The sequence below is a fragment of the Cavia porcellus genome, unplaced genomic scaffold (genome assembly GCF_034190915.1).
Source record: "Cavia porcellus strain 051 isolate PalLab524CR breed Dunkin Hartley unplaced genomic scaffold, mCavPor4.1 scaffold_9, whole genome shotgun sequence".
In the NCBI taxonomy this organism is placed as follows: Eukaryota; Metazoa; Chordata; class Mammalia; order Rodentia; family Caviidae; genus Cavia; species Cavia porcellus.
In genome coordinates this window covers 40574003-40589205 of record NW_026947492.1, presented here as the reverse complement: position 1 = coordinate 40589205, position 15203 = coordinate 40574003, and the positions used below count along the sequence as shown (strand labels likewise).

At 41.0% G+C, this 15203-nt stretch overlaps 1 protein-coding gene across 5 annotated transcripts in view; it reads left to right on the top strand.

The window, feature by feature from the left end:
- Amotl1 (angiomotin like 1) overlaps positions 1-15203 on the top strand; it is a 151654-nt gene that overhangs the window by 72381 nt on the left and 64070 nt on the right. For all 5 annotated transcript variants that reach the window (XM_063256213.1, XM_013151134.3, XM_003468556.5 and 2 more), the window contains exons 2-3: positions 4958-5107; positions 9610-10528. In XM_063256213.1, coding sequence (XP_063112283.1) covers positions 9669-10528 — 860 coding nt within the window. In that variant the 5' untranslated portion in view covers positions 4958-5107; positions 9610-9668. The remainder of the gene's footprint in view (positions 1-4957; positions 5108-9609; positions 10529-15203) is intronic.

The following is a 15203-nucleotide window of genomic DNA, read 5'->3' as shown; positions in this document are numbered from 1 at the left end:
CACATCTTAATCCTAGTGCTGTTAATCCTAGTGTTGCACCGCTACTCAATCACATACTCTAGATCCAGCCACTTCTGGAAAAGCCCCATTTATTACTGCATGAGGCTTCAAGGGGACATCTAGACACAAGCCATAACAGTGCGTTTTAACAGAGCACGTACCCTGCAGTGAAATTTGGGTAACTGTGCAAATGGATCTCTTGCACCAAATCATAGTATCCTAAGGCCAAGGACCAGCAGACTCATTTCTTTGTATTTATAGCTACAGTGTTTTCTTGAACTCAGTTGTTTTCTTAAAGGTTAAGCCTATACTCAGCATTTTGCTTTACATTGATAAAATCGTTGGGTGTGCGTGTGTGTGCATGTGCATGAGTGCATGTGGTACTAGAGACTGAACCCAGGGTCTTTGCACTGAGCTACATCCCCAATATTCTTTCTTGCTAAATCACTGAGTTGCCCAGACTGGCAACTTAGCATGTGCTACCTTGCCGGGCCTTAGGTATTTCTAAGGAAGCAATACAAAGTTAAATTTTAGACAAATTTAAAGTTATTCATCACATATTTCAGTTTGAGACAGTCTAAGTTAAATGGATGGTGGTATACTGATTTCATTTTTTTCCAGAATGAGTGGATTGGTCCAGGGATTAGAATTCAAATTTGATAACTACTCAGAAGACCATATGATGTAAGGATTGGGAATCTTACAGACCTCATCCTTTATTCCTCACCTCAAGTTTTCCCTTTAAAATAATAATTCCTAAGGGAGTAGGGAGTAAGGGAACTTATTCTTGTATCTGCTTTTGGATTAACAGAGATTCCTGTGTTTTACAAGTGTGTGCATTGTATGAAAGTGTTTGTAGAAAAGTGTATCATTGCTTGGTACCCTTGGGTCTCAGATGCCTAGATTGTCACATGATTCACCCAGCAGAATAAGCCTTATAGAAGGCTTCAAATAGCGCTTGTTTTTCAGCTACCTGTCATGGGCTCTCCAGGTCTCTAACCATTGTTTCCAGGGCATCTGCTTCTCTGAACAGGGCATTCCACTCCCCGGAGAAACTTTGAGTTCTGCCAGGATCAGAAGGACTGGTTGCTTACATTTGATGTTGAGGTTGCTGGCACACTCAGCAAATTCCTTAGTCTTTAGAAAAGAAAGGTAGAAGCCACAGAATTGTTTGTTGCTGTGGTTAAAATCTCTAGAGAATGTTATTCTACTCTAGACAGTGACATTGTTTTCAAGTACACTGGGAGGTTTTGGATTACATGTAGCTGGCAGAGATCTCTACACTTTGCTGACGCCTGGGATTTGTTTTGCAGTTGGTGGTATCTTTGAGGAATGGGCCACCAGCCTACAGACCTCAAAGCATCAGTGTTTGCAGCAAAGGAGTGGAGTAAGGGCCCTTGGGTTTTAGGGAATGAAAAGGTACAAGAAATTACTGAAACTCAGAATCTGGTGTAGTAGTGAGACTGTATCAGAGAGTAATAATGCCTTATTTTGTCAGCAAATAAGAGAGAATATATGTATATTTTATTTTCAGAAATTAACAAGCACATGGTATTGTGCCTGTCTTCAAAGCTGTATAAATTGACCAGGGCAGATTAAATGACACAGCTTAGATGTACTGTAAAAATACTACAGTAGAGGTTGATATTCTCCATAATGACAAATCACACGCAGAAGATGAACCCATTATATGAAATGATTTGTGGTCAATCTAAGGCAGAAATGTTGAATCTCCAAAGTAGATTTCTAAGTTTCATGCTTTGTTGACTGCAGAAAAAAAGAGAAGGGGCCCTGGGACTGAGTGTGCCCCTTCCAGCTGAGCCTTCTCCCCAGAGAGCTGGCTCTTCCACACTGGCCTTGGGTTTGTTTCTAGTGCTTTGCTACGCCCCCTTGCATGCTAGAGCTATGAGAGTGGTAATCCTCAGGCTTGGAAATAGTAGGTTAACTGTAAGTTACCTGCTAAGACAGGAGGGCCTTGTGTGGAAAGAGGCTTTATGAAGGCCTTGCAGAAAGTGCACGGTGCCTATTACACACTGCTGAGTCAGCAGAATCCTCAGCCGGCTGTGGGCCTCCGGCATGGGCAGTGCGGTGGCGTCTCTGGGTCCAAGCCAGGCACTGCAGGAGCCTTCTGGGTGGTAGTGGTGTCTGGGGGCCTTTTGGGGTTTTTCAGAGCTCTCACTCCCAGTTGTGAACTGCCAACAAAGTAAACAGCATTTCCCCACATGCTCTATGTCTACTTGCAAATTCTCATTTTAAGAATCTTTGACTGTGTTGTTTAGGCTACATGCTCTAAAGTTTGCTAAAGAAAATAGACTCAACTGAAGCTACAGGGGTTTCCAGGGAAGATACTGACCCAGAACAGGTGGGGCAGGATTAGGTACACGACGGAAGGAATGGAACAGAGCTTCTCTTAGGCTTTTGCTATGTGGGTTAGGAATCCAGTGCACTGTGACAAACATCACTGCCACTTTTCCTTGTCCTACAAGTGAGACTAATTGCTTTAGGTTGTGTCAGTGCTAGGAGACTCACCTGGTATCTCTTGGATTTGGGGGAATTGATGAAAATGAGGCCTGTCTTCCTACAGTGTCTGTTTTCATTATCTGCAGCTCCACTGCCTTTCTTCAACACATAACAGTGGTGTTGCTGTGGGAATTAAGATGGTGAACATAGGGTCCCCCAGTGTGTGCAAAAAAAGGTCTTCAGTGATTGTTGATGTGTGGCTGGATCCTGTGCCCTCAGCTGGTGGGTGTTTGAGTGGACACATGAGCAGGTGTGTATATGTATATATGAAGTGCATCAGATCTTTCATAGCATTGAGAAAAAGTGGTTAAAGAGGCGTGTCTTTGGTGTCCTGTGTGTGCTGGCTTCTTCAGCAACTGCCCTCTGTATGGTGTTGTGTGGCCTGGAGCTCTTGAACCTCCTGTCAGTTGCAAGGCCACAGGAGAAAGTGTGAGAAAGTAAGTTTTACCAGTGTTGGAGTGACTGAATAACTTAGAAGAGGAGTCCATTCTGAATTTCATGTTGAAAGCATAGTCTCCTTTATGTGTGCATACCCTTGTATGTACATATATACCTTAATTTTGTTGCTAGTTTTCTCCTTATTTAATATTCTTAGGTGATTAGTTGGTATCATCTAAAGTTGTAACATGCTGCTACATGTCATTCCTGAACCAGACCTATGTTAACAAAGTGCCTCACTTTGTTTTATTGAAGCATGTAGCTTTTGACTCCTCTCTTGCTCTGACTTGGTAGAAGGGGTGGAAATGAAAGTATAGAAAGGTGTTTTGTGGGTTTTTTTTTTTCTTTTCTGCCATGTGCCTGACTTCCAGCTTCAACTATACATTAGAATCATTTGAAGAGCTTGATAAAATGTAGGTGTCTGGGCCCTACTCCCAGAGATTCTCCCTGAGGTCTGGGTTCTGGGATTTTAAAAATTTCCCAGATAAGGGGCTGGGGATTTAGCTCAGCGGCATAAGCGCCTGCCTTGAAAGCAGACAGTCGTGAGTTCGATCCCCGGTACCGATAAAAAGGAAAAAAGACAAAAAAAAAAAAAAAAAAAAAAAAATTTCCCAGATGATTTTAACGTGCAGCCAGTATTGCTCCTTGTCCCTTCCAAGGTTGGCAATTGCATGAAAGTAGAAGCCAGATCAGAATTTTACTTTGGCTGTAGGCCATCTACAATTCCTAATTTTAGCTCTAGACTTTCAAATACATCAATGTGGAGGGTGAGGCTCAGAAAGGGGTGAGAGGCTAGCTGAGAAGGAGAAAGCTGACAAAGTCTCTTACATATTAGAGTTTAAATTGGTCTGCATCCAATATGCCATTCACACTTGGTTTGTATTCATCTTTAGTGTGAGAATCACAACTACACTATTTACAATTTGTAAGATAAATATTCTAGTTATCAAAATCGTCTTTTCCTCCTTAAGGCAGACATACTTGTGATATAGCTAAACAAACATGTAAATACAAAAAAGTCAAGTACATTCCCATGGTACAGTCCTTGGGATAATTACTACTTACTAGGAGTTTCAGCCTTGTGGGAAATGGATAGATAACAAATTTGGGAAAAAATTTTGGGTGACCAATTTGGAACAATTGCTAAAAACCTCTACTTCTAATAGAATTATCTTTGGGAAAAGAATTGGCATTAAAAAAAAGAAGTATGACCTTCCAGAATAAATTAAGTTATTTTTGTCAAAAAGAGCCTTGAATTGTGTGCCCATGCAGAGAAGTCTGAGCAAGGCAGGAAGATAGTCTGCACCTGTGCTGCCTGAAGTTTCCACAGATGGTGGTGTGGAGGCAGTGTTAGTGGAATCAGTGTCATTAAAGCAGTGTTAATGTTCAGTAGGACTGGGGACTGTGTCAAGCTTAATTGGAAGAGGAAGCATGCTCTGGTTTGTATATAAAGCAGGTAAACCAGAGGTGAAAGGCTAGAGCTTGGCAGAGTCCCCAAATCCAGAACCCTAGCTCCACACTGCAACACGACACTCTAGGAAACCTTCCCTGAGCCAGTGCTTGGTCCTGTGCTGGGACATTCTTTTGGTGATACATGGTGTGGCAGAGTGACATTCCTTACTATGTCTCTTGTATATTTTGAGAACCAAGCCTCTTCCCATTTTAGTTTTCCTTTGTTGGCCCCCTCACCTTGACCACTTTAGAATTTGTGATTTGTTAATTTTCACAGTGACTTGACTTTGGTTGTGGAAAGTAGGCTCTGTGGAAGCATTCATGCCTTTGTTCAGCATGTCTTAGATTGACCTTACGGTCATTTTGATGGGAGGCTGGGAGCTTATAGTAATTCTGAAAAGTAATTTTGGAATTTTATGAATCAAAAAGACAAGAGCTTCGACCACGAGTTGAAATGCGGGAGAATGCTTCATGGATTTTGTGAGTCACACCGGAAGGAGGGGGCACATGATTGGCACTAACATACACATCGCTTTCTTTCTGTCAGCTCTGCCTGCTGTCTGCTACAGCCCTGGCAGTTCCATCCAGATTCTAGAAGACCCAAACTGTTTTTTCCCGGACTTTCAGCTCTATTCTGGGAGGCATGAAGCATCTGCTTTGACTGTGGAGGCAAACGGTAACCTCAGGGAAAAAGTTGGTAAGTTTTTTATTGCCACATGGATTGGCAAAACAAAATGACCTTATGTTTCTCATTTTTAGCTCCCCTTTTATCAGTGAGAGATTTGCTCCACGTTTGTTACGTGAGATCCACTGTGGTTGGACATATAATGAAAAATACCAGAAATTAACATTTTATAACTTTTAAATAACATCATTGCCATATATTGTTATGTTTTATTTATTAGTTACTTTTAATTTCTTATTGTGCTTAACCTATAAATTGAACATTATCATAATAAGTATGTAGGAAAAAAACATAGCTTGTACTATCTCTGGTTTCAGGTATCCACTAGGGTTCTTGGAACAGGTCCCCAGAGACAGGGGAGCTATTGTAATTCAAAGTTTCTTTATTTTCTATCCTCATTTTAGCAATCAGTTTATGGGATTTTGGGCTATCTCTTCGCTGGTAGGTACTCTATTTGTTCTTGCTATGCTATGATATTGCTAAAACTGTTTTACTCTAATATGTGTCTCTCTTTGCGAGAGTCGTATCAATGTAGGAAATGCAGAATTACATCATTTAGTCCCTTTTAAAAGATTTTTTACCGTTTCTTAGGATCTTTTGTTTCTGTTTTCTTTTTTTGCTTTCATTTTTATTTCTTTTGCAAATAATTCACAAGTGCAGAAGAAATAACTCAAAACTACAATCAGGAAGGAGTCACATCTCATATAACAACTTCCTATTCTTGGAGGTTTGGTTTAATTAATTAACTTATTTATTTTTGCTGAGTGGCACTGGACACTGAACTCAGAGACTTTACACTGAGCTTCATTTCTAACTCTTTAAAATTTTTTATTTTGAAACAGTTTCATTAAGTTGCCGAGGCTGGGCTCAAGCTTGTCATCCTCCTGCCTTAGCCTCGCAGAGTGTTTGAATTACAGACATGCACCACCATGCCTGGATTTTTTTAGGCTTTTGAGACTGGTAAAACTATGAGGAAATTCTTTAAACCCTCTTTATGGCTCTCGCCAAAGTATGCTAGTTCATTTTTCCCTTACTTTAGTAAAAAAAGAATTCAGTAGTTTTCATGTTTGTTGAGACCCATTCCTTTTATTATTCATACAAAGAAATAATTTACCACTTGAATTATATTATTACTTTTATTGAAAACTTTATTCTAGTAATTTTTATTCTTAAATGTGCTCATTTCATGAAGCCCTTCAGATTCATTCTGCCTTCTTCAGTCTCATAACTCTAACAGCTGTCAATGTGCTTACAGTAAAAAAGAAATTTCAATTCATCTTTGTTGAGTGGATGAGTGGTTCAGTCCAACATACACTCATCTCTTTCCTTGGATTGTTCATTATATTTATTTGGTGATTCGTCACACATGGCCTTGTGATGACCTGTTTTTATTGCTGAATTTTGATTTTACATTTCATTGATAGTATACATTCTCTAAAGGTAAGGAATGTTTCACGTTATATATTCTTCCATAAGGCAGGTACTTAGTTTCCACAGTTTTTCAGAGGAGAGGGGTTCAGAGAAGCCCAGTAATTTGACCAAGGTCACAGAGATGAGTTTTTTTGGCCAGTGATGAGGAGAGCCATATGACCCTTTGGGATCTAGCCTGTGCAGGGCTTGAATTTTCTTGGGCAGATGCCTCTGCATAGTCACAGATATGACAGACAGTGCTCTCTGTTTCGGAAGCATGAATTCAAGTAGAGGAATATAAGTAATAAATATAGTGTGACTGGGAAGGAGAAGAGGCCTGAGGAAAATGGCTTTAAGCTCTGTTCAGGTCTTCTCAGTACGTGTTAAGGAATCACACGGAGGCAAGGCCAGGGCATGGAAGAACAGGTGGGCAGCAGAGCACATTGGCGTGGAAGTGAGGGCTTGCTTCTATCCTACACACACAGGAAATTCCTTAATGAAAATAAGAGGACCAACAGTTTCTACCTTGTGCTATTACAAAGACACTAAAAATGTCATTTATTGTCATGTTTTCTCAGATTTCAAAACTAAAGAAGAGGAATATAATCCTTGATAACTTTTACCAAGAAAGACAATTGTAACCCTGATGACAAGTGTCTATATGAACACATATGGGTCAAGTCATATGCATATATCTTGTGACCAATCATGCCTTTATTTTTATTTTTTACTTTTTTTTGTTTCACTGTGGCCTGAAAAAAAAAAAAAAAAACAGCTTGGCAGTTGATTAAATATAGGAAGCTAAGGAGAAAAAGGGTGAAAAGTGAATATGAAATTTATATCTGTGTATCTTATATGATGAGGATATCCTTTATAAGAAAAAAGATATTTGGGGAAGAAAGGTGGTTTTGGGGAAAGGTAAGTGTTCTCTATGTCTATGAAAAAAACAGAGCTAGCATTTAATGGCACCTTAAAGCTTCGGGCTGATTGGAGATGCTGTCATTCAGCTCGCCTTATTCAAGGAGAGGATACTCAGGTTCAGAATAAGGTCATGCCAGTAGTAAGTGGTGGCGAAACTTTTACACCATCATGCTATGTAATATCTTTAATTCATTGCTTACTAGTATTGTTGTGAAAATGGGCTAAGTATTACATTTCATGTGGTACGTGTAGGTCTTCTTGTACCAGTTAAGTATTTGAGACCAGCATTAGGCTGAGTGCCAGGGCAATACAGATGAGAAGATATGATCTGGCCTTTGTGGAGTTTGGAGTCTTGTGTAAATAAGTAATTGCCATCTACTATGATTATTGCTCCAACAGCAATATGTACATATGAGTTGAGGACAGTGGAGAAAGAAGACTCAAGCCTGCTTGCTGGGTTGTAGCAGGGAAGGTAGCTTTGGAGTTACCCTTTAAAGCATGGAGTTTCCCAAGAGACATAGTGAGATGTATCTTTCTAGGAAAAGGGAAGAATGCCGTAGAGGCCTAGAGATAAGAGAAGGCTAGCATATTCTAGAAACTATTCTTTCCTAGGTACTGCAGGAGCTTGAACTCCAAGGGGTTACCAGTGTGAGGCAGGGGTGACATAGGTAGACAGTGTATGCTGCAAAATGTGATGGAATGTCAGAATTATCCTGTAATCAATATTTGATGAATTTTGTGCAGATAGGTGACATGGTTATATTTTTTTGTTGGAACAATTTTTCAGATTTGTATAGAAGATAGGTTGGGTCTGAGTGGTGGGTTTGGAAATGGAAATAAAACGAGTTGGGACATAGAAAAGGACACTGTGGACGTGGTTGGCATATGAGACGCCACAGCTTGTAATGCTTTGGAAAGAACATAGATTTGGAGTTCCTGCCTCTGTGGCCTGATTGATTTACTGCCTCTGAGCCTCTCCTCATCTGTAAGTAAGGGGAATTAATACCTCTTTAAAGGACTTGGAGAATAAATGAAATAACATGTGAAAAGAATTTAGTGCAATACGTAGCATATCATATATTCTGTAAAATAGTTCTTGTTATTATATGATGATTATGAATAATACTTTAAGGTTGATGTGGGAATAAAGAAGAGGGTTGGCAGCGATATTTAAGGGGTAGAATTAACAGGTGATGGGTGTTGGAGGGAAGGAGAGGAAGGAATTTTGGCAAACTACCTTGCTTCTCATTTGAGAAAAAGTAATTGACTACGGGAGCACTGGGGGAAAGGAAGACGTGTTAAGGTAGAACACCTTAAGAGCCATTGGCTTCCATCGCAGATGCGGGTTTCGAGGCTCGAATTGAAGATGAACGTGGAGATTCTGTTGACTGAGGGTGGAAGAGCACTCAGGCCAGAGCTAGGGGAAAACAGAATTTGAGAGGCAAAATGGAGCCAGAGAAGATGGGTACAGGGTCAGGAGGAGCGGTGACCGGAGTGCTGAACTAGGAGAGCATTTCAAGAAGAGGGTGATCAACCATGCTGAATCCTTCAGAAAGGCTAGGTGTACAACATGAGTTGGGAAATTCTTGTTGAGTTTGTTAGCTGATTAGGGCTGTGGATGAAGCATTTGGAACACAGATAGCTAGCAAGCATATGTTGTTTACTAAAGATGGTTAATAGAGAAGGAAGGGGATTAGGAGATCATAGGGTGACAATAGAGATCTTTGTATTTGGTTTTAGTTTGAACTTTTTTAAGATGGGAAAGCTGTGGGTATGTTCATGTGATAAAAAAGAAGAGGCAGTTGGAAAGAAAGGAAAGAGAAGGGATGAAGGAAGGCGGAAATCTCAGAAGTGGGAGAAGAAGAAACAGAGAGTAAAGTGAACTGTAAAAACACATCTAGGAGACACTGCAGATGGAGGTGGTGGTGTGTCAGAAATCTCATCTTTAAATATTTGTAATCCCTGCATTTGGGAGGCTGAGCCAGGAGACTCATTTGCAAATTCAGTACCAGCCTGCGCTACAAAGTGAGCCCAAGGCCAGCCTAACTGCCTAGCAAGACCCTATCTCAAAGAGAGAAAAAAAAAAAGCTGCTGTAGTTAGAATGCTGATTATTTACCGCATACTGATAGTCACCTACCTTCTGGGGAGCAGCCTCATATCTTTTTTTATGTTTATGTTTTAGTTGAGGATCCTCTTTGTAACTTCCTCACCCTGAACTTCCCGAGGATCTCAGAGGTGGAGATGAGAGGTTCCGAGGATGCGGCAGCTGGAACAGTATTACAGCGGCTGATCCAGGAGCAACTGCGGTATGGCACCCCAACTGAGAACATGAACTTGCTGGCCATTCAGCACCAGGCCACAGGGAGTGCAGGACCAGCCCACCCTACCAACAACTTTTCTTCCACGGAAAACCTCACTCAAGAAGACCCACAAATGGTCTACCAGTCAGCACGCCAGGAGCCGCAGGGTCAGGAACACCAGGTGGACAACACGGTGATGGAGAAACAGGTCCGCTCCACGCAGCCACAGCAGAACAATGAGGAGCTGCCTACTTACGAGGAGGCCAAGGCTCAGTCACAGTTTTTCAGGGGGCAGCAGCAGCAGCAGCAGCAGGGGCCCGCAGGCCACAGTTACTACATGGCTGGCGGCACCACTCAGAAGTCTCGCACGGAGGGGAGACCCACGGTGAGCCGTGCCAACAGTGGACAGGCACATAAGGATGAGGCGCTGAAAGAACTGAAGCAGGGCCATGTCCGCTCCCTCAGCGAAAGGATCATGCAGCTGTCACTGGAGAGGAACGGTGCTAAGCAACACCTCCCTGGCTCAGGGAATGGAAAGGGATTCAAAGCAGGAGGGGGACCCTCACAAGCCCAGCCTGCTGGCAAGGTCCTGGACCCTCGGGGTCCTCCACCTGAGTACCCATTCAAGACCAAGCAAATAATGTCTCCAGTCAGCAAGAACCAAGATCATGGACTTTTTTACAGTGACCAGCACCCTGGGATGCTCCACGAGATGGTCAAGCCTTACTCTGCTCCTCAACCTGCAAGAACAGAAGTGGCTGTCCTGAGGTACCAGCCACCCCCAGAGTATGGGGTTACCAGGTGATTATTGAGACATAGAGTGTCAGCTTGGCTCTTTAAAATTCTACAGTCATGTTTTTAGCACTTACTGCTTTCCAGGAATGTTAAATTTTTGTCATCAGGTTTTTTTTTTTCTTGTGCATTACATTTAATAAGCTATGTTGGGGTCATGATTTGTCAGGTGAAGCAGACAGAGTAGAGGGCAGCTGGGGATCAGTGAGTGGAGGGAAGGGACCTCTGCTGTAGGTGTTCTTGAGAATTTTGCCTGGATGCCTACAAGGTATTTTCCTGGTGGGCTTTGTGGAGAAACATCCAGTTTCCTGAAACCTATTACCAAGGGGTTTTACAGGCTTTCTTCACTGTAGATTTTAAAGGAAAATAGACTGCTAGACTAGAGGAGATAAGGAGACTATGGGATTCAACATTTGCACCCTATCATTCATAGATGGGAAACTAGAGGAGGTTAATAAATACTCACAGCACACAACTTAGAGGCAGCTGGGGACTACAGTCCAGTGTCCTGGTCCTCTTTTCACTCTCTCACCCTAACTCCTCTTACAGCCTTTGGATGTGTCTTGTGGACGGTCGGTGGATTACTGTGTACTCTGTGCAGTCTGGTTCTAGGTTCACAGATAAAGCCATGGACCCTGCCCTCAAGAATTTATAGCATTGTCTCTGGGGAAACAATGTCTGAAGGAATCACTGTGTTACATTTACTGTTTAGGGTGGACCACAGAAAGTACTACAGGAAGAGGCAGGGCGAGGTGGCTTGTAACTGGAGGGATGAGAGAGCTTCCCAAATGTGAATCTAACCTTGTGACAGGCGAATCTAACCTTGAAGGATTAATAATAGTACATAAAGTGGATGATTTCTGCTTTGTCTTCTGGCAACTTGAGGTAGAGAAATGGTCAGGAAGGAAACACTTCTTGGAGGTCTCCACAGTTACTCGTGGAAAGTGTCTTTTGTCTCAAGCTTATGACACTAGAAAGAAGAAAAAATGTGTAAGGGCTCTGAACTTATTGCTAGGCTTGGCAGCTGGGGTAACATGACACATCAAAATGTCTGAGGCTACATAACAGACAGGTCATCAAGGCTGGGCCCCAGAGCCATAGGCTACTTTGTGAGCTTGGCCACAACTAGCCAGCATGGCTCCAGCACACAGCCCTTGGTTGGCTGGTTGAAGAAAATGGCATCCACAGTGGTCCACTTGAGACATACTTAACATGACCTGAACTCCCAGGGTTGAACCTGTGTAGTGTTTCACTTATAATTGTGACCCAAGAGACAAGCACGACTCCTTTGAGTTTCACGGACAAATTCCCTTGTGTTTAGAGGGACATTAAGCACCATCTGCTTAATGGTGAAGGTATAAGAAATTACAGGCCTCTAGGGGCTGGAGATTTAGCTCAGCGGCATAAGCGCCTGCCTTGTAAGCAGGCAGTCGTGAGTTTGATCCCTGGTACCGATAAAAACGGAAAAAGACAAACGAAAAAGACAAAAAAAAAAAAAAAAAGAAATTACAGGCTTCTGGGTACAGGCATTGTGTAGCGTAGACTCGGGCACTAGAAGGAGAGGCCTCTAACAGAGGCCACCAGATCCATTACTCACCTGGTGGTGTAAATGTGTGCTTCCACAGCTGTTAAGGAATGTTCAGTAATTTGGTCCAGTGCATTACATTTGTGAGACTTGACAGAAAGTTCTTTTTGTCTAGACAGAAAGTTCTGAAGAGACAAGTGATAAAATCTGTGGGAACAATAAGAATTTGAATTTCCCGCCTTTATTCCTGTGTCTGTTGCTTACAAAGGCTCTTACCTGTAGCTCTACTGCACTAAAGATGGAGATGCCTGGTGGATTGTAAACCATTTAGACTCCTTTATGGGGTCCCCCTAGAGCGGCTGCTGATGCAGACTCCATTGTCCTGTAGCACCTGCCTTTGTTGTGGATGAGCTAGTGTTAGCTGCCCACGGATAAAGGTTCTGGTTCTCCTCTAGCTCCATCTTGCTTTTTCCTCGACCTGAAAGTGGAAATAGATAGGAATGAAGATAAGGTGGGGATTATCTTGTTTCTGTGAAGAATTGCTCCTTTCTGCCAGCCTCCAGTGTATATAGATTCAATTCTGACTCAATTCCTGATTCTGGAAACAGAGCACTTCTAGAGGTAGTTACTTGGGTTGTACATTCTGCAGTGTTGATGGAAACAAATGCACTTATGAATTCCAGTGAGTGCTCTGGTTTTTATCAGAGCAGTGACTTACTTTTCTCTCGTTGATGAGCCAAAAATACCCAACTTTCAAAATTAAAGGAAAGGTTTATTTAGCTCACAGTTTGTGGAAGTTTCAGTCTATAATGAGTTGGCTCCAAGGCAGGGTGCTATGGTGAGGGGCAAGAGCTCAAGATAGCAAAAGCAGCAAAAGCAAGAGAGAGAAACGAGGCTCTTTCCCTTTCTTATGTTGTATTCAGGGTATCAGCCCACACCAGGTCAGTGCCCTCTTCTTGCACAGGCTCAGGATGTTTAGGAAGTGAGTAACTTGGCTCCTGGCTGAATCACTTAGTTAAACTTCTGAACTTCTCAAGTTGATACGATGTATCAACCATTATAAGCAGTTTGGAGTGTTAGTCAAAGCGAATGCTTTTTTTCCAAATAAATTGGTTCCTATTTCAAAATTCTTAAAAACCAGAGGTTCAAAAAATTACTTACTAAAATTACACTTTCCTAATACAACTGTTGACATTTTCCTTTACAAATTACTTTTTTCATGTCACAATCATGAATTATATTCAATTTATTATTGTGAGCTATTTTTAGATAGCATTGTCTCAATTTTTTTGGCCACAATCCTTTATTTTTATAACCATTCATTTTATTACTGTCTGCTATTTTATTCCATTTTCTCTGTAAATAGTGTAATGAACATCATTATGCATATTAAATTTTTCATACTTTGCTTTCTTCTTTAGGAATCACTATTTAGAAATGAAATTACTGAGTACATTGTAGTGAACATTTACTGGCTTCTGGTGCTAGATAGCTTTGTAAAAACATTAAATGCCTATTTTATTGCACTTTGACCAACATTAGTCATTATAATTACAAAACTTTGCAAATTTGAAAGGAAAATAGTGTTGAGTCACTGTTTTAATTTGCAGTTATTAGCTAGCTTAATTTTCTTAAGCAGTATGTTTGCTAGGTAGACTTCTTTGATCTTTAAACTTGGCTCTTTATGGTTTTTGTTCATATGGATTATACTTTAATGGATCCTATATTAACTAAAACCTGTTTTTATGATTGATAATACATGCTCTGAGTTTCCATTTGCTAGAACTCTGTCTCCACCCTCAGTAGGTGACAGCAGAATGGTGTGATGGTGGCCTCGATGGTAGCTGGAGGTCTTAACCACACTACGTGCTCACTGAGTGCCAGCACAGAGTGGGTTATCTTCCTTAACCTTTACGGCTAAGGACTGAATGTTGCCAACATACGTATTTCCAGTGATAAAACTGGAGGCCAAGTGAGAAAGGTTACGTCACTGCCACTGGCTCTGTGGTGTAGAGGCCAGGGTACAAATATGGAGTACTTTGCTGGGTGAGGTGTGATAGAGAACACGGTGAATGTTTAAATTTTAAAAAATTATTACAGTAAAAGAAACATTGTTATTAATTTCCTCAGAATAGTCCACCTCACTTTAAACACACTTGTCCCATCCTTCTTGCCACTTTCTGAAATATCTCTGAAAGTTCTCTTTTGTATTTGTAGTTGATCCTGGCTGCCTTGATGTCCTGAGTAAATCAAAGCATTTACCTTTCAGTGTCATTCTGACCTTGCAGAAAAGCTAGAAGTCACATGGAGCCAGAGTCAGTGAATGAGGTGGAACAGGGCATACTATAATGTTTTTATCTGACAGAAATTCTACAAATGTTTTAAATGAACTCAGGACACTAAGGGAGCCATGAGCAGAAACTCATGAAAGAAGACTTCAAGAAGTGCTTCAGAAAAGTGGGAAGACATTGGGATAAGTACTTGAGGCAAAGGGGAGTATTTTGAGGGGAGTTAATGGCAATGTGTCTTTTACTTTGCTGATTTTTTAATTTAAATATTCCCTAATAATTTAAATATTTGATCATATCACATATATGCATCAACTGTGGGTTAAAAATGTGGCCACTCTACATTGCAGGGGAAGTGCAGGCTTGAGTTTTACCTGCATCACTTACTTGGTGAATGCCTAGTCAAATTTATAGACTAGATGACATGTGATAATCCTACCTACCAGAGTGCTTTTCAGAAAACGAGATATTTTTAGCTAGCTATTATGAATTGTCTCACTATAAATATGGGAAGGCATGTATCACTGTAATATGAAAATTTCTATATTAAAATTTTTGTACTGATTTCCATAGTGGTTGTATCAGTTTGCACTCCCACCAATAATGAAGAATTCTTTTTTCCCAGCTTCTCCCACTTTCGTTATTATTTGATTACTATTCGATGGCTATTCTTTCTGTAATGTGATAAAATACAAATGTTTTATTTTGCATTTCTTGAATGACTCAGTAATGTTGAGCTTTTTTTTTTTTTTTTTCATGTGTTTATTGGCCATTTGTACTACTTCATCTGAGGAGTAGCTGTTCATTTCAGACCCCCATGTTTTGATTGGGTCTTTAAATTTGAGGGGTCTAAATTTTTGAGTTCTTTCTA